The sequence below is a fragment of the Pelmatolapia mariae genome, linkage group LG10_11 (genome assembly GCF_036321145.2).
Source record: "Pelmatolapia mariae isolate MD_Pm_ZW linkage group LG10_11, Pm_UMD_F_2, whole genome shotgun sequence".
Lineage (NCBI taxonomy): Eukaryota > Metazoa > Chordata > Actinopteri > Cichliformes > Cichlidae > Pelmatolapia > Pelmatolapia mariae.
This window is the reverse complement of record NC_086236.1, coordinates 6,930,570-6,957,546: the sequence shown is the minus strand read 5'-3', so window position 1 is coordinate 6,957,546 and position 26,977 is coordinate 6,930,570. Positions and strand designations below refer to the sequence as shown.

Here is a 26,977-nt window from a genome sequence, read left to right as displayed (position 1 = left end):
CAGGAAGTATCACTGTAACGGAGTTCCTGTTGCTTTTCCGTCAAAATACAGAACACCAGTGTCAGTGATCTGGCAGGAAGCGCCTGCTGCTGCTGCTTGGAAGCATCATTTGCATGGACTCTGACCGGAGCTAAAGAAATCGTGCCGCATTTGAGACTTTCACCTGCACCTTGCAATGAGTGAAATGACCTATGTTATTAGAAATAAGGCACAACAACCTTTCCATTTGGCATAGGACTAAAATATAATTTGAGACAAGCATTTATAGTCATACATTCAACAAATTCAGAAAAATGAAAACAAGTGCCTGAGTGTTCAAAAGGAAACGAAAAACAACAAAGGAGAGAATTTAATTCACATCAAGTCACGCTTCCAGATAGTCAATACAGCAGCCAAACAGGCAATGCGATAGTGTTCAAAGGTACAAAATGTAGTCTAGAAGAAAGACTGACTTGTAGCATAATCTTAGAGCATCCACAGTCATATTTTTTTTCATACAGAAAACAGTATCAAACATTAGGCAAAGTCATCTCATGACAAAACCAAGAACATATGCATGCATTTATGTTTTTTTTTTATATAATATTGAGCTTGCATACAAAGGCAGACAGATTACAAAATCAAAATCACATGTCAGTTTTATTCATTACATATTAATCAGAGAGGGGGAGGGGGGAGGAGAGGGACCACTGCTGTGTTAAGGAGTATATTGAGATGCCAGCAAAGTTTCACAGCCGCCTTGTGTCTCCCGTATCGATGCGGCTGAAGAGACTGTTAACACTTAAAGGAAACGGAGACGTGAGGCCAGCTGAAATGCGTTAAAGATTTCATTCCCCAGCTTTGAAGGTGCGATATCACTTATCAAAATCAAATTTTTCCTCAAAATGAACAGAAGCAAGCGCGAAAAGGAATCTAATTATTCAAACAGCACTGTGTCAGTAATGAAACTCTGGGTGAAGAAGGTCAAATAGTATAACAAATGGACATTAGAGCTGTTCTTCACAATCCAACAGCTGCAACTAGTAAGTTAAAATGATACGACTGCAAAAGCAGCCAGCCACACCGACAGAGTCGACATGCTCCTGAAAGAAAAAAGCCCAAACATGCCCGCTCGATCGCTTACAGTGACGTGAGGTAATGACAAAAAGCTGTTAGCTAAATTGCAAGCCTGACAGGAATCCCGATCGCTACGTGAGGAGTATTTGTGCGCTGCTTCTGGGTTACCAGCCTGTGCACGGTGGATGAAAGGCGGGTGTGGTGGAGGACATGCATAAAAAGGGTCGTACTGGGGAATCGAATTATATATGGCATGCATCCCAACCTGCTGATCTGAGGTTTGAGTCCTGGGATTCAGGACTGCACAGGGACTCGGGGTAAACCTTAAAGTTGACCTGCTATGCTCATTTCCAGCTCAGTATTTTTATTTCTGGACTAGAGAAGCTCTGAATGAATCATGGTTCAAATCAATGCTTTTTTATAGGTCGTACGTTGAATACTGATTGGTTTAAAAGTGGGCCTGAACAGGAACGGGAGTGAAAGTGGTGTTCATCACAAATGCGAAGAAACCCCATCAAAGATTAAAAAAAGTTGCAAGATAGTACCTGTAGTGGCCAGTTTTACCTGTTTTTAACATTTCAGCCCCTCTTTGTATATCCAGTGGCGATTCTACAGTCTTTGCAGCCTTAGGCATGAAAATACAAAGGGGCCCCTTTAGCTGTAATTATAATTATCATTATGCTCTAAAAAATCTGACACCACCAACAACAGTGGGGTCATGTGGATGGGCTCTCCATCTGTCATTACAGTCTTTAAACATCGGCACTGCTGTAGTTTAAAGTTTGTCTGCTCTCGGGGGGCTAGCAGTTTCCTGCTTTGCCAGGTGAAACACCCCTGGTTATATCGCAACAACAACACAAGCAAGACCAGCCCACAGACTGTGCTGTGTCACTTATTTTTGACACTGCCCCCTAGTGGCAGTGCACAACTACAACATGTCATCAGTAATAGTAAAAGCTGTGCGTAGGCTCTGTATGGCAGCGGTCCCCAACCTTTTTTGCGCCACGGACTGGTTTATGTCCGACAATATTTTCAGGAACCGGCCTTTAAGGTGTTGCGGATAAATACAACAAAACCAGTACCGGTAACAAAGAAACAAGATTTATTCATAACACACGGAAAAAGACCCAGGGAAACAGAGTTAACGAAAAAAACGATAAAAAAATAACGTTTAAAAAATGATAAAAACCCTGAAAACCATAAATTTCACGGTCCGTGGCCCGGGGGTTGGGGACCGCTGCTGTATGGGACCAAGGCACAAACATACCAGTCTGTTGAGCCAGTGGTTCTCAAAATGAGGGGCAGGGCTCACTTGTAGGGCACAGAGCCACTGACCACAAGACAAAATGACATGCATCTAACTTGAATGAAAATTTGCAGGTCAAACAAATAAGCAAGACTTAGCTAACATGCTAACACTTAACACATAACTTAGATCTGTTTTTATTTATAATGACTGATTAAAAAAAGTGAGAATATAGTTCTCCTGGAGTTTGGAATATCAGAAACACTTAAAAAAACCCAATATTTTAAAATCAGCTCACGTAGGATTAGCTTCCCCTTCAATCACACAACCAGAGCTGTGTGCGCCCAGTGACCAAATTCGGGACATACTCTCTTTATCCTGAAATACCCCAGAATGATGTCACATCATACTTTCCTGAAAAACAGGAATGAAATTGGCTCACAGGAATTACCTGCACGTATGCTGGGCTCAGTATTTGAACCTTTGACCATAATTAATGCGAGCAGAGATCATTGGAACAGTATGTATGTGACAGAAAGCAAGGATAAGCATAGTAGGTCCACTTCGACAAAATATATTAAAATTAAAACAATCATAAGTCATTCAAAGTAAAATGTTAACTCAGAATAATTTGAGTGAGATAAGCCCTGGTAGTCTGCTGCAGGGGAGTGAGTTCAACCATCTCTATTCCCAGATACGTGTGCTCAAACACAGAGCTTCAGATCCGACGTATGAACAATATGAACACTACAGAGCACTAAGGTGCAGGACTTACTGTGGAATAGAAGGGGTTAAACATGTACATTCTGTTTGATACATTTCTAGTGGAGGTGCTCACATAAAAAAACAACAATATAGTAACAATACACATACACTGCTAGTATATTAAAAATGCTGCCCTTCTCATCCGTGCCCGTCTTAGCAAAGCTCGCATTGCACGACTGAACGACCGCAGTGACTTCAGCCAAAGAGGGCGCGTTTGCCCGTTCAGCAGCAAACTTGAACTTCAGCAGGAATAGGCTGTTGTAAACAATACATGCTTTTGTGTTTTAATTTCTATTTTTTCTCTTTTTAAACATTTGATGTAAACTTCCTGTTTTTGAAATTCGGCCCTTTTGACAAACAGCAGGTACATTTTCATCCAGCTGAAAATGCCATCAGCGAAACTCATTTTCAGTAGTGTAAACAATAAGCTGCACACACACACACGCGCGCACACACACAATAGAGCTTCCCAATCAGGTGGCATTGTGGCTCAACAAGTGATTTTCACCAGACGGGTCACCCACTGAACTTCATTCTGTTGTTGATTATAGCTGCACTCAGCTTTCCAACACTGAAGCACGCTGTGTGGCGTGACGGCTGCACATAGCGACTGTGGATGTTTCCTATTTTCTGCATGAAATATATCCACAGAGCATCAGAACAATGAGATTTTTCTGCCTATATTCATATCCATGCAGCTCCTGGATAATCACAAAACCCCACAGTATCGTTATTATTCTGCTTTTTTTTGCACTTGTCTAAGTGACCATCTGCCTCAGATTGACTCAGGGGCACTTTGCTGTTTGCAGTTTGAAAGAAATGTAATCATGCCCTTGACGTTTGAACCCATTTTCTTTCACTCTTAAGAAATCTCAAACTTAAGAAGTTATTTTTGACCACAAAGAAAATCCAGCTGATTGAAAACAGCGCTGCGGCCTTGTACCCATGATTCACCTCTCAATTATATTATAACGCTCACTGGTTTCAGTTTTTCTGCTTTTTTGAAGTCTGGATGGGATGACTGAATGGAACAAACACTTGCAGAGCCTCGATCCTCGACCACAAAAGTCAGCAGATGACGGGTGGAACTTAATCGGTGGTTGCTCCGCATAGTTGGTGACATTTTGTCATGTCTCATACAGAAACACGCAGGGAGTCTGTTTGGTATGCCACGAATAACTGCTGTAAAGAAGCCTTAAGAAGGAATTTACGCTCAACGTTTGCGTATTAATTCTTTAACCTCTTGTTTTAACCTTAAAGGAGAGCATCAGTTTTTACATGGCTTTAAAGCCAGACTTAGTAACCCAGTGTTCCTTAGATTTCAGGGACCGGTTAAGGTGGTTGCTCCAGTTGTGATACTGCCTATCAAGGCCTCAACATGCTTCAAACGACGATCCCATCTTTATATAATTATATGTAGCAGCCATGTTAACCTTGTTGTTTACACGTGCGTCTTCAACAATGTAGCTAAAAAGTCTAAAGAGCTTTAAAAAAGGGGTAACTGGACTTCTTTAGGTTTGTGAAGGCGCTTCACCTTTCATCCAAAAATGCTTCTTCAATTCTAAGGTCATGTGATTTATCACGAGTCACATGAGGGTCGGTACCATCATACTTTGCCCCAACCCATCATGTGACCTATTGAAGTCAAACATCTTCACAAATTTAAAGAAGTCTAGTTGTCTCTTTTTTCAGGCTTTCTACACTAACATGACCTGGATGACTAAGAACCTACACAGACACATTGCACATGCCTGGTTTAAACACATCTGTCCCCTCTAAGTTTGTCTCCTTTTGAATCACTGCACTGCTTCCAGGACTTTTTGTAGACACTGTATTTGATATGCTCGCTGGATCTTCTCCACTCCCTCAAACCACTGCCTTGAATTTCACTATAGTGAATTTGGCAAGAAGTACGATTCTGTTGTTGGGGCTAAAAAACATTAGCGTGTGAAGAAAAACACTAGAGGTGAGGCTGTTTCTGCTAAATGTTGTTCCTCAGACTCTTTGGGAGGTAAAGGTAACTCTGTTTTAACTGAATTTTACAGTGCAAAACCCAATGAATGTGAAAAAAGCTCAATTCAGACCTGATGCATCACCTCTGGGCCTTTTCTTCTGTTATACTACTTAGATTCTTTGTTGTAACCAGAGATAGGCACAGTTACTGTATATCGAGCCCATGATGTGCCACACTGGGATCTGGATCTTTCTCAAGTTTCCCACCCACATCTTCCAAAGCCAAACCTTCTGCTTTCATATGATCATCGCTCTCTGTCACGGTGAAAGTGAATGATACACTCTCAAATGACAACTGCATGGCAGGAGTCTTGCATTCAGCTATCCATCGTTGCTGATATCCCAAAACATATGAGAGACAGGAAACACAGTCAGTGGGGAATCTAATTAAAGCAGGATGGGGTCTGATTGCATTCAATATATCTCCAGGGGTGGCATGCTGGGGCCTTTCTGTGTGGAGTTTGCATGTTCTCCCTGTCTGTGTGAGCCCACAGAAATGCACGCTAGGTTATATTGGGGAGCGTGTGACTGTCTCTTCATGTTAGGCCTATGATGGGCTAACATGAAGGGTCCAGGGTTTACCCAGCACGGCTCCAATGTGACTCGTAGTTAGAATAAGCATGAAAAAACAAATGGATGGATGACTAGCCATCTGGTGCTGTGGTGCTAATATCAGCAGCTGAAATGTGAGTCCCACATACTATACATCAGTCTACAGCTGAATCCAAATAGATGGTGGAGGCTGTGAAAGTATACTTTTTTGTTGTAATTTAGACATATTGAACCATCAAATGTAACTATATTCTTTAAACTGGCCACAGAAGGATTAACATGATGCTAGCAGGTTGATATTGTTTGCAATATCTTTCTTGACAAGTAAAAACCACAATTAAAAAAAGGTTTTCTGCTTTAGAACTGCAGACAATAATGTTTTGGCTGCATGAGCAAAAATTATTTTATTAACTTATGGTTTAAAATAACTGAAACTACCTTTACAGAATAAAGTTAGTGAGTATTGGAGGGCATTGTAACGCCTTTCTACTTAAGACTCACTCTCTATGTGTTTACAGACCACTTTGCATTTACTCATTGATCTCTGGTTTCTTCCTGTTTAAAGGGAGTTCTTCCTTCCCACTCTCGCTTGTGTCACTCTGCTTGCACATTGGGGGCCTTCTGATTGTTAGAGGTTGCTGTTTATTATTGTAGATTATTTGGCTTACAATATAAAGTAGCTATAGGCAACTCTTGCCGGAGCCCAGCTCTCTTTCTCTGTGGAGCTTTTGCCTTTGCACAAGCTTCACTATTAACTCTATCAAACAAACAAAACAGCAGTTTTCATTACGGAGAGTCATGGTTAGACAGTTTGTTTGAAGCATAATGAGACCTCAACCTGCAGCCGGTTTTAAAGACTATGGCATTGCTCTCATCTGCCCAAATGGAAAATACATGCTCCAAATCTAGAACTTGTATTAATGATACGAAATATTTGCTACATCCTTTGTTAGTGTATCCACTACTTTAAATCCTAAGACTCTGCTCATAGCCATGAAATTGAAATCATGAGGGTTTTCCTGTGCAGCTTTATGGATTAGTGGAAATTCTTTAACTGCTGTAAAAGATCTCATCAAATAGATTTTGCTTCTTTTATCTTCCACTGTTCATACAAGAATCCTTTACAGTCAACACTACAATCCCTGTCAGTCATCTTGTGGATTGACTTTCTCTTAAAAACATGAAATGAGCAGCTGTGCAACCTCCTTTCTGTATGTGTGAAAGTGTTGTTGAACACAAACATGAGATGTGTATGTTTTAAGCTCAGCCCTGTGGAGAGGAAATACTGTGTATTCCCAAAGAGAGGCGTCTCAGGTCAATGCGGGCAACACGAGGGCGACCCAGAGAAGACGACCTGGGTGGAGAGGACGGGGAGGATGCGGGAGTCCTGGTGCAGCCGGCGAACAGGTTGGACGAAGGATGTGTGCGTTCAGTCATTTAATGAACCAGGTAATTCATTGGTCAACGTGTGCCAGCGTTCAATTTTTTTGTCCTTGTTTTTGAGGCAGTCAAACCAGTGCTTGAGCCTTTCTCCATTTGCATTGATACCCAGAGATACACCACCTAAAAGGAGGCACAAACACAGAATGAGTTCTTATTAGAAAGACAGGAGACAGGCAATACAAGACTTACATCACATTATAATATCAGTTTATATTCTTAGCATCATAAAACAGCTGAAAAACAATATTAAAGATGAAATACCTTTTACAAATTATTTATAAGTTGGTTTACTAAAGAGAATCAGTTATGTTCATTTCCAACTCTGTGTGTTGCATCACTGGACTTTGCACGGCTCACATTAAAATAAAAATCCTTATATGTTTATCCTATACTAAAAGTTACAGCACCCTCCAGAAATTTATGCCAAATGTAGTCCATTATGGCTGAACATTTAGACTCATATGGCCAAAGGACATTGTTACAATAGTCTTTTGGTTTATTTGGATGCAACTTTGCAAACCTGAGCCGTGCTGCCATATTATTTTTCGAGAGAAGAGGCTTTGTCCTGGAACGCTTCCAAACAAACCCTACTTGTTCAGTCTTTTTCTAATGCTACAGTCATGCACTTCAGCAGTGAACATGTTAACTGAGGCCTGTTGAGTCTGAGATTTTTTGCAGCTTCTCTGTGCGCTGCACAATCCGACCTTGGGGTGAATTTGCTGGGACGTCCTCTCTTTGGAAGACTGTGTTATTGTGTTAACATACATCTGAATGCTCCAGACCAGCAACATTACCAAAACTTTAACAGAGGTGCTCACACGAACTGATGATCGGTTGATTGAGTGCATTTGATTAGCACTTAGCTGCTATTTACGCTTTATATTCCTCTGGAAGCAGTGAGGACGTACTTAGCTTTTCACATGACTGCACAGAGTCCTGTGAAAACTTTGTCACAGTACTGCAGATACATCTGAGGTCTTGTGTTTCCCCTGAGCTCCAAAAATCTGATTGGCTTGGTGAGAGGGCTTTTTATACAGACAAACAGGAAATAGAAGATTCCAGCTGTGATTTGAAAGCACAGGACATGGCACATTTTTAAAAATGTGATCATATATATTTTGATAATGTGTAAGTTCATTATGATTTATCATATTATGTGTTGACTTGTTATATTACATTGTTTTGGGGGGGGGGGGGGGGGTATTCATTTTGTTATTACATTAACCTCAGTTGTGACATCTTTTTGAGTTGGGCCTCGTTTAATAGCTACTTCTTTAGATTTCTTTACCCTTTTTTGGAATTTATGGATAATGTTACAATTATTCTTAAGATTAAAAACTGACTGTGAAATATCCATGCTACACAATCACAGCCGGCTTTTCCATCGCCCTTAAAAGTCACATTACACAACAAACACACAACCCCACCTGTGTTGATCTCCATCTTTTTGTTGTAGCAGCAGTTAGTTTGTGTTTGCATTCCTTTTCATGTTGGAAATGCAAACCGAAACAAGTCCTTAAAAACATGCAGACCCCAGTAACCCTCAGGGAGTCTCAAAGTGTCAGCACAGTGAAGCCCAGCACTGCTTACCTATGAAGTCATTCGACTTTCCAATGTCGTAGTCCCATACAGTCACCTCCAAGGTCTTTTTGGTGAGGTCTGCATATTTTATGTCATAACAGAACTCCTGCAGAAAATAAAAGAGGGCAAAATAAGAGCTCCACAATTTTCTCTCTCAAAACACATGATTAATAATACCTCATCTTTTCAGATCACCACAGTGGGGCTTTAAGAGTTTATTTATTCTGATGGACCATCGTCACACACACACACACAAAAACACTCTAATGTGCAGTTTTTCAGTTTGCATAATTATCAAAACAATTCTGAAAGCTTTTGTTTCATTTCCTGCTGAAATTCATTCGGAACGCCTCATTAGGTTTTAATATTTTTTTAGTGCCTTAAACAAGACGCTGTTTAATCTAGCTCTTCTCGCTCTAATGTTTTTTTCAGTCACTACATAACCAGACTCATTTTCGTTAGTTAAGGACACTCACAGCACAGCAAAGGTGTCAACGTATCTTAAACTCAGAGCGGAGGAAATTAAATGCGGAATACACACACGGCTTCTGTAACAGCATGACAGTGTAATCAATACAGTCCACTGTCCACTAAATGAAACAAGCATTTTCTCCTGATATCAATTTGCAGTTTGCGAAGCAACAATCTGCGGTTCAATCACCTTAATGAAACCAGAGCCTCGATATGGAGGAGGACCTCATTGCTTGTCTCCAACAGAAAGGCCAGAAGGTGATGGAAGAATATGGGCGCAAAAAATGTCAGAGGAAATGTCAAGTCGCTGGCCTGTGTGAGCGTTCGGCTGGGGTACGTCCACTCGTATACAAGCAGAAACGTCCGAGCCGAGCTGCCCTGTGGCCCGTTCAGCCTCGAAAACATGTTTGGCATTCTTGTTCAAAACGTGGCCGAAGCAGCACCTTTCTGATTTCAGTACAATTGCGGACTCTGGCTCCAAAAACGCAAGATGGCAGCCTCCACAAGCGGGATATTTTGGCTTCATTTTTGCACAATGGGAGGAGGCGCTGTCGCGTCATCCATCTTTTCTACAGTCATTGGTTTTATTTTTTAGGTTAACCAAGCTTGTTAGTGTTAGCTGTCAGCTTAGCGCTCTCACATCAAAATATGCCCACTTATAGATTCAATAAACCAAAGGAGTGTTTATAGTTCTAAAACCAAGCCGACAAACAATTGGGTTATATCATTGATTAATGTTTTTACCATTAAATGTATCAGGTTAGGAACTATATTACTTATATGTAGTAAGTATTTGCAATAAAATATCAGAATCCTGAAGGCATATACTATGAAAAGGGAAAAGGAGAAGACAAACTACAGGTTTTATAAAATCTGAAGGTTTGCCACTATAAAGAAAACTTTTACATTAAATATGAATTTTTCTCTCTTATTTTCATCACTGTAAAAAGTATTTATTGGTGCAAATATAATCATTAAAACTTTATTTTCAAAGCTTCAGAGCTTCAGGCATTGATAGGACTAAACAGTCACTCAATAATCAAAGTTAACCAGTCATTAACTAACTCATTGGTTTTATAAAGGCAGATAAATAGAAGTTCAGTCCTGATAAAAGACACCTGAGTTTTAGCCCGTCTTCAGTGGCAAACACTTGGCTAAACAGGACTTTAACTATTTAAGTCATTTTTGGTTCTGCAGCTTTTTTAAAAAGCCATCTTGTTATGAATTAAGAAAAATTCCAACAGTGTTGCCCTGTCAAAGTGGCTTTTGTAGGTCCCAGGGTTATGAAGGTCGCTCAGCACATAAAGCACCAGATAAAGCTCAGGCAACAATAAACAGGAATAACATAGAAAGAAATGCTGCAAGGTTTAGCTGTGGTTTATACCTCATTGAACTCAGGATTGAGCGTCTTCTTTTTCACAGCAGTCTTGTGCTTTGACTTTTTGTTCTCGTCTGGCTTCAGATACCTGCAGGACAGAGAGGGGATGAAAGAAAAGAAGATTTAATACAAGACTTAATAGTGCAGGCCCCAGAGCTTTTTCTGATGCTTATATTTATGAGTGAAACAGCAAAAATGAAAATATTACATATCCCTGCAGAGCACACGGTGCTCATGTGTTATTTTAAACCACCATCAGTAATGTGAAGCCTCACAGACGGTGGTCAGACAGCACACTGTTCATTTCTCAGCTGTTATATTGTTCTGTCCTCCAGGGGGTGCTGTGGGACTGCCCTACATTCAACCACACAGCTGCATTACATTACACACACACACTAAATCACTACATCATCTGATTTTTAGAAACTCCAGATTTTATTAAGGCTTTTCTTTTTTCAGTTTGCAATACAAAGACCTTGTGGTGCTTTCCCCTCCAGCTGCAGTCCCACTCTATCAAGACTGATGTCCCACACGTGGTTAGTTAAACAATAACATTTCACTCTAGTGTCTGCTTGATGAGATTACTGTGGAGAAGACATCTCACCTCATAACAAAAAGACATTTCCAAAGTCAGTCGATACTCCTGTGCATTACTGCAGAGAAGGTCTCCAGTCTCTAGTTTATTTAAACCCTTCATCTCAGATTCTCTGTGTGAGGTTTCTGGATGTTGGTCATTTGTTCCTATTATTGGCTTTCCAACCTTTTTTTGTGGAGCTTCTGGGAGTCATACCACACTTCACTTTGCTAGACCTTAGACAAAACTAATTCACGTTTATTTCTTTAGGTTTTTAGAGAGATTAGCGTTTTAGAGCCCGTAATATGTACTGCTGTTACTGTGACTCAGGCATGCAGCAGTAACCCATAAACTATTCTCTGCTGACTGCCAAAATCTGGGGGCTTCCAGTGTAGCTGGTGGATATGGCGGGGTAAAGCTTGCTGTGCTGTGTGCCGGTGACACATTTTGAAAAGTTAATAAACTCCTTTTTTGGCAAATGCAGTGCTTCATTTGGCCATCACAGGGACTGTTTACCTGCAAGCATCCAAAGCCAGCTCAAATGTGATTTGTCAATAAAGCTTGAGGACTACAGAGGGAAAACTAATTTTCCAGTTTCAAAAATCCTCTCGTTTTATAGCTGATAAACACATTATAAATGGCCAGTAACACTTTATAATCTGGCCCTCAACTCAGGGGTAATTCCCCTGTAATGTAATGGAATATCAAGGTATTTTATTTAAATTACAATGTAATATACTTACCTACAAATACACTAAGCCAGGTTTTTGCAGGAAAAAAAGAATTATTTTAAAGTGTTACCAAATTAACTTTTTTATTTAAAAAGATAATTTTCATACACATTATTCTGCTGATGAAGGGAGGGAGTATGCAATCGTTCTGTTTGTTTCTGTGTCTCTTTGTTAGCACTCCATATCATGTTTTATGTGATGGTCGATACCCAATAACAGCTCGAGCTGATTTAATTTAGGTGAAAATCGGGTCAAGATCAAGGTCATGTCAAATGTGAAAGTCAGTAAAAACTTCACATTACCCCATTTTTTTATGGATCATCTTATAATGTTGACAATTGGATACGTAGATAACAAGATAAAGAGTAGATAGATAAGATAAAACAGTAACTGCTCTGATACTTTGTTTCTTTTAAGTAAATTAAAAACAATTTAATACATTGTGTTTAGTTTCAATTAAAGTTTTGAGTTATATACAAAAGCCAATCCATCTCCAAATGTGTCAGTGTACAAGAATAAAGCTAATATGTGCACAATTTTGCACCTTTTTTCTCTCCACCCTTTAAAAAGGTAGATTTTTGTAACTTTTAGATTAAAGAGCAAAACTGTCAACTAAGACTGGATTTGAAAATGAAGGCTACAAATATCAATATCAATTACAAGAGCTCCTGTCAGGGGTGAAAAGGCTGTATCTTAGAGGGAAGTGCTCCAGTAACAAGCTATTTCACCCTAAAAGTTACAGTCAGGCAGTATATTTTCTTAGATGTCTTGTTTTCTTAGTATATGAAACGGGTGAACGCATTATTTAAAGTCTCTCAGCATAATGCATAACAGTTTAACAACTAGCTCTAAAACTGCTCAGAACATCATCATAAACGAACATGTTATGTTATTTTAGATTCCATTATCCTTGGTGAAGTGTATGTACCACACTGAAAATTGAGAGTATGTTGTGGAATATGCAAAAGAAATTAAACTTCATATTTATTTAAATTAGCCGAGCCGTTTCTGGCGTGCTCACAAAATGTAACAATGTGCTTATCACTTTCAGTTTGCATTCGCTGCAGTTTGTGAGTCAGAGGAGAAAACAGGGCCTTAGTGCTGCTGTTTCTCTGGATGAAGGCATTTGTGTTTGTATACAGCCTGTTTTTGTGTGTGTGTGTGTGTGTGTGTGTGTGAGCGAGTGAAAGTTAGACCTTTGTTTCTGTTCTGTTTTCATAAATGATGCACAAGGCAACTTGTACTTATCTCAAAACCAGCATAGTGCACGTTGTTTAGCACCTCTGTGCTTTTGGCCAAGAAAGGTTTTTGGGTGGTATTGCTCATTCTGATGTGGTATATTTCATTGCAATTACAGTACCTCATCACATCCCTCTCTTCTGTTATGTGCCCATTGGACCCTCACACACTTCAATTTCCCAAGGTAACAAAGAGACTTAAAGGGAGGCTAAGTGGGTTATTCCTCACAAGTGTACCCCAGAGGGAGTGGAAGCTGAAATTGTTGATGAGGACACTGCGGCGAACCTAATCGTTATCACGTAATGGGATTACTGACCCCCTGGCAAAAAAAAAAATCTAAGGGTAAAAGTTATGATGCAAACAAAGCAATTCTGCAATATGATGACTTTAAATATTTCCCTGTGTGCGTATGCTGTGATTGTAGAGTACAACTATGCCTTTATGCAGTGAGTTTTAAAATATACTACTCTTTACTTCAAAGCCGATGAAATGTACTTGTCATTGACTGAATGGCCATTAAAGAGTGTAAAGTACTCCACTACCTTGTTGACTAATGCGTGTCTGAATTCTACTTTTGCGCAATTTCCGAATATCCCCGACATTACCAGCACATTAGAGCAAATGGCTTAACGTTCATTGACAGCTGTGACTTGATCCTTCAGATAGACACTTAGAAGAAATCAGCTAGCAACAGAGAAGTCCTGCAGCGCCGTTTATGTGTCACATTATACATTTTCTTTATTCTCCTTCATGTGAATCAGTCAGTAAATCTATTATCAGCCTCGGTGTCCTTCAAGCTTGGGGAAGATTTTTCTCCGTCCTCTGACGGTTGGAAAATTGTTGCCGGTCCCTCTCCACTGAAACGAGTCGCGCTTTTGTTCTCGAGGTGTGCACAGCAGAGTCGGAAATTAATTGCACTTTCATTGCTCAGCCAGATGAAAGACTTGGGAAATGTTTGTGTGATAAACAGGATTGTCCTTCGAATTGTAGCCCGTGGATGGCACAGGTAGTGTAACATCAGCACTGCCAGCCAGCTAATCCATTTCAGCACCTTTAAAATGTGCCACGTAACAATGGAGAACAGCATTAATGTGAGCATCAGGAGTTTGAAAGAGAACTGCTCGCTCCGCAGGTTGCCATTGTTTGGAATTTTTGCCATGCTTAATATGAGCATCCACCATTGCAACATCATATACACTCACCAGCTAATGCATTAGTCAGTAAACCTATTACTGGCTATTGCTCATTAGTGCAAATAATAATCAGCCAATCACATGGCATCAACTCAGTGCATTTAGGCGTGTAGGCATGTACAAGATAACCTGCTGAAATCTGAACTGAATGGGGAAGTAAGATGATTTAAGTGGCTCTGAACATGTGTAGGGTTCACAAAAAGTGTTCAGAAACAGAAAATAGCCAGTTTGTAGCAGTTTTCTGGAGATAAATGCCTTGATAATGTCATAGGAGAGTGAACAGATGGATACAGATCGGACTACAGAATACCAGGTTCTATTCCTATGAGCAAAGAACAGGAAACTGAGGCTACAATTCACACAAGCTCAGGGAAGCTGGACAACAGAAGATTGGACAAACACTGCCTGGCCTGATGAAACTTCTGTGGGTCAGGCAGTTCAGGCTGCCGGTGGTGGTGTAATTGTTTTCTTAGCACACTTTGTTTAACACCACAGCCTACCTGATTATTGTTGCTTACTATGTCCATCCCCTTATAACCCATGGTATCTAGCTTACATTATAAAAGCCAACTGCAGCGACTAAAGTCATTTTGTACCATATAAATAAAATAAAATTGAATTGAATACAAAACGAGTTCGGTGCACTCAAAAGGACTTAACAGTAACTAGATCTCAATCCAATAGAGCAACATTGGGATGTGGTGGAATGGGAGATTCACATCATGGATGTGCAGTCGGCAAATATGCAGCAACTGCTCGATGATGTAATGTCAATATGCTGCTGAATCTGTGCCATGAATAATTAATGCAGTTCTGAAAGCAAAGAGGGTCCAACCTGTTACTAGTAAGGTGTAACTTTAAAAATGTGGCAGAGTGAGTGTATATGAAAAAGAAAATGAGGAAAAGTATTTTTGGCGCTGACTGTAAAGTGTCTACATCATATTTTGTCTTATTTTAAGGCCTTTAAGAGTCACATAGAGATCGGTTCGATGTAATTTAAAGTGTAAACATCGTGATTGCCAGTGAACGGTTTAATTTTCTCTTTCCTGCAATTTCATGTGCAGACGCATGATTCAAAATTCAATTACTCAATAACAGATTGTAAAATAAATTACTGCATTAGTCAATGAAGGCACAATACATTACTATGAAATTGTGAGGTAATTCAGGAAAATGGTTCAAATGTGACTCATAGTTTTTCCTGCTTTAACAATAAAATAGTTGCATGGGTTATTTTTATGCCATTCCAGCAGTGTTTATTTTCCTATGTTGTCTTAAATTTTTTCATAAAAATGACTTTTCCCCAACATTTAATGAATCCACTTTTATAACAAAGCCTGGGTGTTTGATTTCCTGTTGCACTGGTCTAAATCAAGGAGGAGATAAATGGCGTGAGCGGGTTCCCTGCTGGGTTTTTGTTACGAAAGCGGTACAAAATAAGCAAATCACTGTAAACATGGCATTTCAACCTGCAACAGCAAGAGCAGTCTGCTAATGTGACAAGAAAAAGGATGGAAATATATTTACTGATAAGAAACAGAAGCGCTTTGATGACCATTTATAACATGAGGATTACATTTACAAAAACACAGAAATGTCCTGAGGTCAAGTTAAAAACGTTTGGTCAGCTTTTACAAAAAATAAACCTTCTTCAGTTGATTTATCGGAAAAATGGTTATGATTTGGATTGATTGGCATTGTGTGATTTTTCACATGATGCTATAATATTTTATTTTTAATATTAGATATTAAATTTGTGTCTCCCTACAGAATATATGTGACTATTTTTTTAAACTTGAAATCCCAACTGAGCTTCTTCAGTTGGTATAAATTTGATCACATACAGTAATGTTCAGGTTAGATCTCTATTTACCACACAAACGCATTATTATTATGCAACATGACTAGGACCCTCATCATCATCAAGAGTCAGGTGCATAAACTTCATAAACAAGAAAACGTGGAAGTTATGGTTTGATGACCCAAAAGCCTGAAAGTCAAAATCATGAAATCAGTTCATACAAATTATACATAAAGGCAAAAGTTGTTTTTTACAATAAGGCATTTCCACTAATGCAGAATTGGTTCTGTTCTGGTTCAAAATCTAAATTTGAACTCTTCCACTTACGCAATAATTAAGGATTTAAGGAAGAGATTCATTTGCGAGCTTGAAGGATTCTAGCCAATCAACTTTTGTTTACCCCATTGGCAGATTTTTTTTTTCTCAAAACAAGACATTTTTGTCAGTTATATATGGCTAATTTCAAGTAGAGCTCTTTTTGCAGTGTACCCTGTAACTGGTAAATAAAGCTCAAGATGAGCTGAAATATCTTATTGAGAAAAAGTTGGACATATTTTCCTGGAATGAGCTTAATTTTCTTGTTAAGAATATGTTTTGTTTTTAGACAAAAAAGAGAAAACATGTCCATAAAGGAGGGTTTTTTTACTTAAAAATCATTTTTTGCAGTGTAGGGTTAATGACACTCTTCTTCATGCTGAATGAATTCAAATTATATCTTTATATATTTAGATTTAAAAAAATATGGCACTAATAATGAGGTAAATGAAGCAACATGGGTTTAGTCTCACATAATAAGCTAATCTCACAAGAAAAGTTAGAATTGGTACTTACTACTTTACAATGCTAAAATTCATCCTCCTTTTTGCTAACTTTGTTTCCTTTTGCTGTGATTGGTATTTTCTGTGTGATAACCATCAAAATCATCTACTAGCACTTATTATTTCATTATAACATCATTAATGATATCATATTTACATATTTTCAACCTGTTATTAACAGGTAATCATATTGTTACTAAACTATTACAATTCTCTTTTGCCTTTGTCTGCATTTTTAATGTTTTTACTTTATATGTCTTTGTTGTGGGCATTTGAATTATCTGACTATGAGCTCCAGCAGTAAAGTTTGATAATTACATGGTACTGCTTTTCCTATTGCCACATTATTAGCAAGCAGTGATGTAAAGTGCTAGTAAAAGAGGTTTGCAGCCAAAAAGTTGGTTCATGCTGGAAACCACTTTGTCCTTGATGTAAATATGTAATTGTGTTTCTGTTCTGTGTCTTGTGTACTGTTTGTTGTATATGTGTCTTTCTTGCTGCTGTCACACCCAAATTTCCCCTTTTTTTTTTAAAGGATTAAAGGACAATTAAAGGATTATTCTCACCAAATCACAGGACCTCAGCCACGATTACTTACTCGATCTGTTGTGTTTAAATGGGAGAAAAACATAGAAAAGTTGTGTCTCACCTGGTTATTATATATGTCTGCACAACATCCATATTCCGCTGATGTTGCTGTGCTGTACTACAAAAAATACTTCCAATCTGTTGCTAAAACCTTGCAGAGAAGCAATAGAAGGTCACCCATTGTGCCTGTTTTCTGACTCTGTCCTACAAAACTTTTCTTGAAAGGCAACATAGAGCCGCCAAAAATCCACATAGAAATGTTATCAAGTCATCTAAGATGCTCATGCTCCCAAAAATTAAAGGAATATTTTGAGAACACAATCTGATCTTAATGGGAAAATAAATCATGCTGGATTTCTATACTAATATGGACTGGATAATAGTATCCATTCCTTCTTCCTCCAGCAACTGCGTGCAAATTCTTGGACATGAGGGATATCATTGTGCTCTAGGAGGAACCCAGGAACCAATGCACTAGCATGATGTCTGACAATACGCCTAAAGAGGTCATGCTGAACGACGTTACAACATAACACTCTCCATAGCTTCTCCAGACCGCTTCACATCTGTCACACGTGCTCATGGTGAACCTTCTCTTATCTGTTAAAAGCACAGGGTACCAGTGGTGGACCTGCCAGTTCTAGTGTTCTATGCCAATCAGGCCGGGGGTGAGCAGAGGGCTCACTAGAGGACGTTGGGCCCTCATACCACGCTCATGAAGTCTGTTTCTGATTGTCTGGTCTGAGACATTCGCATCATTGGCCTGCTGGAGGTTATTTGGTAGGACTCCGACAGTGCTCATCCTGTTCCTCGTAACCCGGTCCTCCTGATGGGTTAAGGGCCTTCTACAGCCCTGTACATCTATCCCAGAGTAACTGCCTGTTTCCTGGTATCTCCTCCATGCTTGTGTTAGTCAGTCAGAAAGAATCAGGAGTTTAAAAATGTCAGTGGCCCCCACCTGTAAAACCATTCCTGTTTTAGGGGTTGTCTCATTGTTGCCCTTCCAGTGCACCTGTTGTTTATTTCATTAACATCAAAGCAGCCGAAACTGATTAACAACCTCCTCTGCTACTTTGCTGACCAGATCAATATCCCACAGGTTTAATTGACTTGATTGATCCTATACTCTGACTAAAAAGTGAGAGTAGTGTATGTTCTTTTCTATTTCCTCTGCTCTGATTAAACTGATTATCAAGCTTAGACAGTTTTACTTCCTCAAACTTCCGTACATGACTGTATAAATTCTTGTTCCTCACAACAGCGCCCACTGCAGTCCCCAGAGATACACTGAAGTCTGGCAAGTCGAGAAACACGAGATCATCTGACAGGTTGTAGCAAACACCTCTGTCCTTGTTATCTAAGCACGTTGAAGTAAACCTGAAAGTGAGTGCTTTCAAAGGTGTGTAAACATGCCTGTGTATGAAGTTATATTAAGTACAGTACAACAAACTGAAGCATGACGCTCGTGGTAAAAACACGTTTGCTTTTCTTTCCTTTTCCAAATAAGTTAATCTGGAGCACCTGTCTGGTTTTATGATTGCTCCCTCGTCAGAGGTTGGTGCAGATCTCAGGGGTGAATAAAATGAAAATAAAATTACTACTGATAGATAATGACTGCCAAAACTATCAAAGTAAATCCCTTATTATCCTTTTTGCTTAATTGGGGTTTTTAACCTTATTAAATCTGCTCCCTGGAGATGGTAAAACAGCCCCAGTTTCTTTTTGGATGTGCCTGCCAGTGTTTGCATACTGACGTTTTGACGTAGGGGTCGGAGAAGCCGTTGGCATCCATGGCGGCAAGGTGAGCACAGCGTATGATGCCCACTACCAGGCACGACTTCTGGGTGTTGTACTTCAGAGAAATCATGATTCGTCCACGTTCCTCCAGAGACTTGTCTTCCGTCTTGACCTGCAGGGTGGAAATGAGAAGATTTAGGATTCAAAACCAGCTGAGCTTTCAAAAGACTGACAGTTATGCCAACAAGCGTCTTGGCCAAAAATCAAACGCAACTATTGAAGAAAGTCAAGCGACTCACAACAAAAGGATGATGGCAGTGTGACCACAAACATCTTTAACATACAGTCTTTTATTTTTATCAGGCTCGGATGAACTTTTTCTGTCACCTCTAGGTCAGAAGTTTAACTACACATGTAATCTCTGCAATATCATAATGTAGAAAAAGTGCAGTTTCAACAATATGTCTAACTTTTTCTACATGACAAAGAGATGCAGCGATAGCAAATGAAAGAAATCTCTTGGGTTTAAATTGTAAAAAATGAATGAATTAAAGTTCTAGTAGCTCATTGTTTAGACCAGTGGTCCCCAATCCCCGGGCCGGTACCAGTCCGTGAGTCGTTTGGTAGCAGGCCACGGGAGTTGAGGCTCGGGTGTGAAATTTATGGTTTTCAGGGTTTTTATCATTATTTTTTTAGCGTTCTTATCATTAACTTGGTTTCCCTGGGTCTTTTTTTGTGTGTTATGAGTAAATCTTTTTTTTTGGTACCAGTACTGGTTTTATTTTGTTGTATTTATCTGCAATACCTTGAAGGCCTGTCCGTGAAAATATTGTCGGACATAAACCAGTCCTTGGCGGAAAAAAGGTTGGGGACCGCTGGTTTAGACTGTCCTGTAGTTATAAAACTGAGAGTTTTTGATAATTTGTACAAAACTTTTTCCTGTTTGGATCCACTGTGTAAAAGCTACATTTCTTGGGGCGATCGTGGCTCAAGAGTTGGGCGTTCGCCTTGTAATCGGAAGGTTGCCGGTTCGAGCCCCGGCTTGGACAGTCTCGGTCGTTGTGTCCTTGGGCAAGACACTTCACCCGTTGCCTACTGGTGGTGGTCAGAGGGCCCGGTGGCGCCAGTGTTCGGCAGCCTCGCCTCTGTCAGTGTGCCCCAGGGTGGCTGTGGCTACAATGTAGCTTGCCATTACCAGTGTGTGAATGGGTGGATGACTAGATATGTAAAGCGCTTTGGGGTCCTTAGGGACCAGTAAAGCGCTATATAAATACAGGCCATTTACCATTTCTAGAGTAGAGTCATTTATTTGTTTATCTATTACTTATTAGGTGTGGTATGAATGGTAGTGGGCGATGTCTTTATCAGTAGGAAAAGCAGTAAAACTTATGAAAATACAGTTAGAAGTCTAAAATTTATGCCCTCATTTACATTTTCCAAAGCCATCCAGTGAGCCGGATTGAAGTCTTTGCTAGGCGGATTCCCGGATCTAAACAATATAACTTAATCCTTAAAATTCTTCTTATCCCATGACTTAAATCAAACTGGGAATGCAGTTTGATATAAGTTGATTTAAGGTCTTCTGCTGGAAAAAATGGAAATCACAGGCTAACCATCTCTCTTCTTGTGTCCGCCTCCGCTTTCTAAAATTGAAACATTTTCACTTACATAAGCCGAAATGCAGTGAAAGATGTGATTAAACCCTATCTCATCTGACCCATACCTTTTGCTTAAGCTAGAAACTTCCAGGATTTTGGAGGAACATCTTTGTAACCATGCCATGTCCTTGGCACAGAGACTGCATATTGCTCGTTTATTATTTTGAAGGGTCCCTGAATTACCCCGAATTTATTAAAAAGAAATTAGATGTCTTGGCCTTTGCCTCTCTCATTGTTCACTACAATCATCCACCTACACTCAAGTCTTCAAAATCTGTCCGAGTCCTACTAAGAAATGTCACATGGGTGTCTTTCCTTTTATGTTTTGGTAAAATACTTGCAGCCCCCCATTGATTACACACGTACTGCTTTGCCATGTTATGTACTTAAATTCTCAGGGATGTTGAACCTGTGCTGCACAGCTGCTTATATAAAAGCAGTAAAACATTACCTCATCAGGATCCAGTGAAGGAGTGGGAGGACAGGTCTTTTTGTTGTCTTTTTTTTTTTTACCTTCTTTTAATTTTACCTTCGTCTATTCTTGGCTTGCTCTGGCTCTTTGTAGCTAGGCTTCTGTCTTTGCCAGGACATTTCTGTTCACTCATGTGACCTGTAAAGTTTCCAGCACCTACAGTCCTAGCTGTCTAGACAAGTACGTGCCTTAAAAATCAGCCAAACACTGATTGGCTGATTGATCCCATCTCCGTTGTAGATGATGAGTTAATGGCCTCATCAAAATTAATTTACCATGTTCCTTGAGTCAAAAAAAACATCGGAACTGACACATGATCTGTGTGTTAAAAGTGTGTCTCCAAACGCGGCACCCCTCCCCCCCCCCCACCCCCACCACCACCACAGATTTCTATATAAACAAATTCTCTATTTAAACAGGAAGTCTCATTCTTAGGCTGCTGGATAGCATCAGTCATTCTGACACCATTGCAACTGCATCAATCATAATCATGCACAGTACACAACTTGATAGCTTGTTAAATGATCATAAGGTGCAGTCAAAATGTGATGACATGCCTCAGGAAGAGTAGCAAAATAGTACAGAGAAACTAAAGAGACCACATCCTAGTCACTGAAACGTTCTCGCCAGGTAGCTGGCTACCAAGTGAAGGCAGGAGGCTCACAATGGGTTCTGCAAGCTGCTGATACACAGCTCCACTTTCTCATTGTGCAAATCAAGTATTTTGAAATAGGAAACAAGCTTCTCCACAATTTCTTCCCACTGTGCTTAAAAGTCCAGGAATTTTCCAATCCTCCCTCCATCCTGGGAGAAAGCAACACAATACGTAGCTTTCTTGGCACAAAAATAACATTACAGCATAAAAAAAACAGGCTTCTTGAAAGGTTCTGGATGGATTTTTGTATTTGCGTATATAAATTTGTTTTAAATAAAACAGTATTTTTATTTTCTAGATCTACCCACATTGTAAGCACATTGCTCAAAAAAATTAAACACGTATTTTTTAACATTCATTTATTCATTTACTCCGTGGCCCTTAGAGGTCAAATGGAAAGAAAATGCCAGCAAATTAAAAAATGTTGCAAAAGCACACAAAACACAACATAAGTTGAATAAAACACAACGGAAATGGAAAACAAAACAGAAGTGTTTCTGGGGACACAATAAGGTGACGGACCAGCATCAGTGAGCAAAACATGCGAAGGATCGCACTGACACACAAAAGAAGTGGAGGATTAATCCGTGTTTACATAATACGTTTGCTGTATGCTGTTCACTGTGAGCTTGTCCCCTGAAACGTTATGTGTTGTTCTTGTTTTTACCTTTATAGCATTTATGTTCTATTTCCATTGTATTTTATTCAACTTCAGTTGTATTTTCGGTGCTTTTTGCAGCATTTTTCTTTTTTCCTGTGTTTTTTTAAGTTTCAGTGTGATCCAATAATCCAATGAAAATAATTTCACAGCAAAATTTTCCTAGAAGGGAGATTGGACTTGTTATACTCTTTGCTAGTTCCATATTTTATTCTTGGACTCTCCTGCAGTAGCTTTGCATGCTTCACTGTTCAAAAATAATCCTTATTTATAGTATCGGCCCCTCACTTCAAACACTTTTCCTTTAATCCAATTTTATTTTGATCGGTTGCCCCTCATAAATACAAGATTGAACCAAATACCTGTTCAAATCTATCCCCTGTGACATCATACAGATCCAACGACAGAAAACATTCCCTGAAACTGATCGTTTAGAGTGGTATGAAATGGCTCAGAGTGAAACTCTAGGCCAATATAATATGAGCATCCACTACTACAGCAGTACATTTGTCTACAAGTCTCATCTAGGAGCTCGGTTTCAAGAGATTCTTGATCTCCCTGGTTTTACACGATCAAATAAATAAATAGGGAACACAAGTCCACTTTAACAACAAAAGGGAAGCCTTACAGATACCAAAATGTCATCACAAATCCTCGTCTTATAAAACATCCTTGCCGTTTCGTGTTCTTTTTGCACAACTTCAGTCCAACTGAGTTTTATTTATATAGCACAAAATCACAGCAGCAGTTGCTTCAAGGTGCTTACAGTTGCTCTGCCATTTAGAGGCCTCAATGGCAGCCTGAAAGCGGGTTAATAGTAAAGAACCACACTCCTCGACTGAGGAGGCGAATAAAACAAACAAATAAACAAAAAAACTCTGAAGTATAAACTTTGGAATATCAGTGATCATATCAGCTGTAATGATCTGTTTTGTCCTTGATAAAGTATTCTCATAATGATTTTTTAAAAAAAATATCTGCAGCTTCTGAAGATTAAAGATAATTTCTGCATGATTAAAATATGGCCTTAACATTATGCTTGCAACAATGCAAATAGATGAACTTATGCAATGCAAATTTTCCATACAATGTATGCATTGCTCTCATATGTTTACAATGTTTACTTTTACCTGCTATCTTTTAAACAAACTCCACCAACCTCTAACTCTTACCGACCTCCAAGATTACATCCTGATTTCGGTAAATTCCACACTGAATTAATCTACTTGCCTATCTCACTATGACTGCAGTTTCTTTCACTCAGTTCTTCATCCTTAGATGGATGTTGAGAATACAGTACTTTGATGTGGTGCTTTGTTGTAAAAGACAAAACAAAACAAAAGAAAGAGCAGCTATGTGTTGTCTGTTTTAAAAAGCAGCAATTTTGAGTTGATTGTATTTAACATTAACTTGGTTTAAATGGGACTGAACAACTTCAAAGGTAGGAATGTAAAGGTATCTACAATTAAAAGGGAACAAATAACTGTGGCGTTTGAAGACAGCATTTGATAATTATCATACAAATTATTTATATGGAGAAGAACAGTGGTCCTAATTTGGAACCCTGTGGAACTCCATGGAATATGGGGAGTAAAAGAGGAAAAAGACCCAGCAAAGTACACACACTTTGTCCTGAGACTACTGTGGAAAAGAAAAAAACAGAAAACAGCCTGATTTACTACAGTATGAGTCAACCTATTATGTCAGTGCTTGTTAGTTAAGTTATTGGTAAAACAGACCTGTACAACTACCAGTTATTCACGACAATCTTATGAATGTACTTTTCTACTATACAAGTTTGTGTTGGCCCACAGAGCACTTCTTGTTATCTAGAAAGAAAAAAATACTTGAGTGTATGAAAATGACAGAAAGGCAGTTCAGAAGCCGAAAGAGCTTTTTTTTCCATGTCCAGTGACTTAGAAATGCAATTTACCAGCAACTCCTCCACAGCTGCTGATTATGTGAGTAATTCATCATTTTTTCCCTTTACTTCAGCACTTATTTTTAACCACACACACAGGATAAAGCCACTCATATCAACATAGCAAAGACAAATGAGTCTAAAGAACTTTAAGCTAATCGAGAGCTACTTGAAAGTGCCTGGACCACTGAAAACTGTTTGTGCCATTTCAAATGAATATTCATTAGATTTTCTGTCTCAGTTCCTTCTCTCATCTCTGAAAGACTGGATGCTACAGTGAAGTCAAACTGAAAACCTTGATTTTACTGCAATAACATAGTACGTTGACTCATTTACTTTTCAGGTGCTAAGTTTTATATGTTGTAGAGAATAACAGCTAGAGCTGATAATGCTGATATAGCGGTGTGGTTTGACTGTGTCTGGATCTGCCGTCACTGCCTTGGAGCGCCAGTGTGTGCAAGGAAGGAAGTCCCACTGAGATCAAATCTCTTACACAAGGGCGACAAACTCAAAACATCTCAGAAATGCAACAAATACAAGGTAAAACGCAAGCTATACAATAAACAAATAGTAAAAAACACCCGTCACTCAAAACATCCACATCTCAGTTTATGTTAAACAGGGAGGAAAGTTGCCGGAATTTGGATTGTGTCTCGACCACCCCCAGCAGGAGATAAAAAGCATCAGCTTTTAGATGTAAGCTAGTTCATGTGGTTTTCTCTTCCCCTCACTGTAAGAGCCGACTTAAATCAGTGATTCTCTTGTTGAAGTCACAGTGCATTTCATAATTAATCACTTGTGGGCCTGACTTGATCAGGAACATAATTTAAATCACAGAAATTTTAAGATCATTCAGAAAAGATATTATCTCCCCTAAATCACTTCAGCTGTGTTATGTGAGCTATATTTATTTTATATTTTGTGAGCTTTTGGGAGATTTTTCCAACTTCTGTTGTGTTTTAAATATTACTGGTTTCAGTTGAATGGACATTTTTCTGCATTTTTCAGATACATCAACAAGCAGGTGAATAAAATGCGTGTTTATCAGATAACCAGCCATAAATGTCCTTCAGGAGTTCACAGGTGGCCAGAACCATGACTGTAAATGAATGACAATGAGCTCTGATGCAGCTGGATGTATAAATAAGCACCTGTTTGCCAGCAAGTCAAGATATCAGCTTAAAATATGATCACATGTCCCTATTGTGTGCATGAAAAACCCGCTCTCATTTCAAATGTGCCAAATGCTTTCGTTTTTTCAATGCTGCTGGTGTCTCACAGAAATGGTATAATTTGGCACCAGTGTCTGGATGCATCGCGTTTAAGCAGCAGTGAGCCAGGTCTGTCACTCCCAACAAACAAACAAAGCAAAAGACAAAGCTCCAAACGGGATGCAGTCCACTTTCTTGTGGCTAATAAACAACCCACCCATCCGTCACCTAGCCAACTCACTAATGGAGATTTTGTAGCTCGGGGCTGTGATCTCTCAGCGCCCAGTGTTGCTGCAGCTGGTGCATCAAAGAACCCTTGCACACCATGGTGAGTTGCAAGCACTATCTGGCAGAACAGCATTATTTGATGCCACAGAGTAGAAATGCATTATCACAACTTCTTTTTTCTGCCTCCAAGTGGCAAGAACCCCCCAAAAAATCTTAGAGACAATGACCAGTACCACTGGCAAGTTGTTGATGTAAAAACACAAAAATATACCTAAAAACATTGCAATATTGTCAACATTGACAGTAACAAGCTCTGAACACAAGGTGAATAAAAGCTGGGGTCTACCACACCAGGCAAAATCCTAAGAGCTAAGATCCTGTGGGACTTCTAGACAGACAGACAAACTGGTGATGGCTAACCAACCGGACATAGTAGTGGTGGACAAGCAGAAGGAGACAGGTGCAGTGATAGAAGAGATGAAAAGCTGGAGAAATACTAAGGGCTGAGAGAAGAGCTTGATGTGGAGGGTGAAGGAAACAGGAAACAGTGGCTTCTGCAGATCCCAGGAACATCATCCAAGATCTGTGTCCAGAAGAGAGCAGTCCAAGGAACAGCAAAGATACTGCAGAGGACCCTCAAGCTCCCAGGCCTTGGGCAGAGGACTTGAGCTTGAAGGATACATGTATATAGATACGTATCCACATAGATGCCCGCTTGGATACAGCAGCCCAGATTTGAGTCTGACACTCGGCACTCTTTTATTTCTCACCACTTCCTGTCTATTTTCACTGTTTCACCATCAAATAATGGCAAAAATGCCCAAAAAATTATCTAAAAAAAGTGCCCTCACAAGCTGTGCAATCTATGATCTTTGCTGCTAACACCCCCAAAACTCCCACAATAATCAGAAAACAATATTTAAATGAAGAGCAAAACTGGCATAAAGAAACAGCTCTGCAGACACAGACTGCTGCCTCCACCACACAC

The 26,977-nt window shown here is 39.4% G+C and overlaps 1 protein-coding gene across 1 annotated transcript in view; it reads right to left on the bottom strand.

The window, feature by feature from the left end:
• Nucleotides 1-334: 334 nt before the first annotated feature.
• Nucleotides 335-26,977, bottom strand: part of doc2b (double C2-like domains, beta) — a 198,744-nt gene continuing 172,101 nt past the window's right edge. Inside the window, exons 7-10 of the mRNA XM_063487340.1 lie at nucleotides 19,204-19,358; nucleotides 10,512-10,593; nucleotides 8,666-8,762; nucleotides 335-7,195 (exon numbers count right to left, since the gene is read on the bottom strand). Of these exons, the coding sequence (XP_063343410.1) occupies nucleotides 7,062-7,195; nucleotides 8,666-8,762; nucleotides 10,512-10,593; nucleotides 19,204-19,358 (468 nt within the window). The 3' untranslated portion in view covers nucleotides 335-7,061. The remainder of the gene's footprint in view (nucleotides 7,196-8,665; nucleotides 8,763-10,511; nucleotides 10,594-19,203; nucleotides 19,359-26,977) is intronic.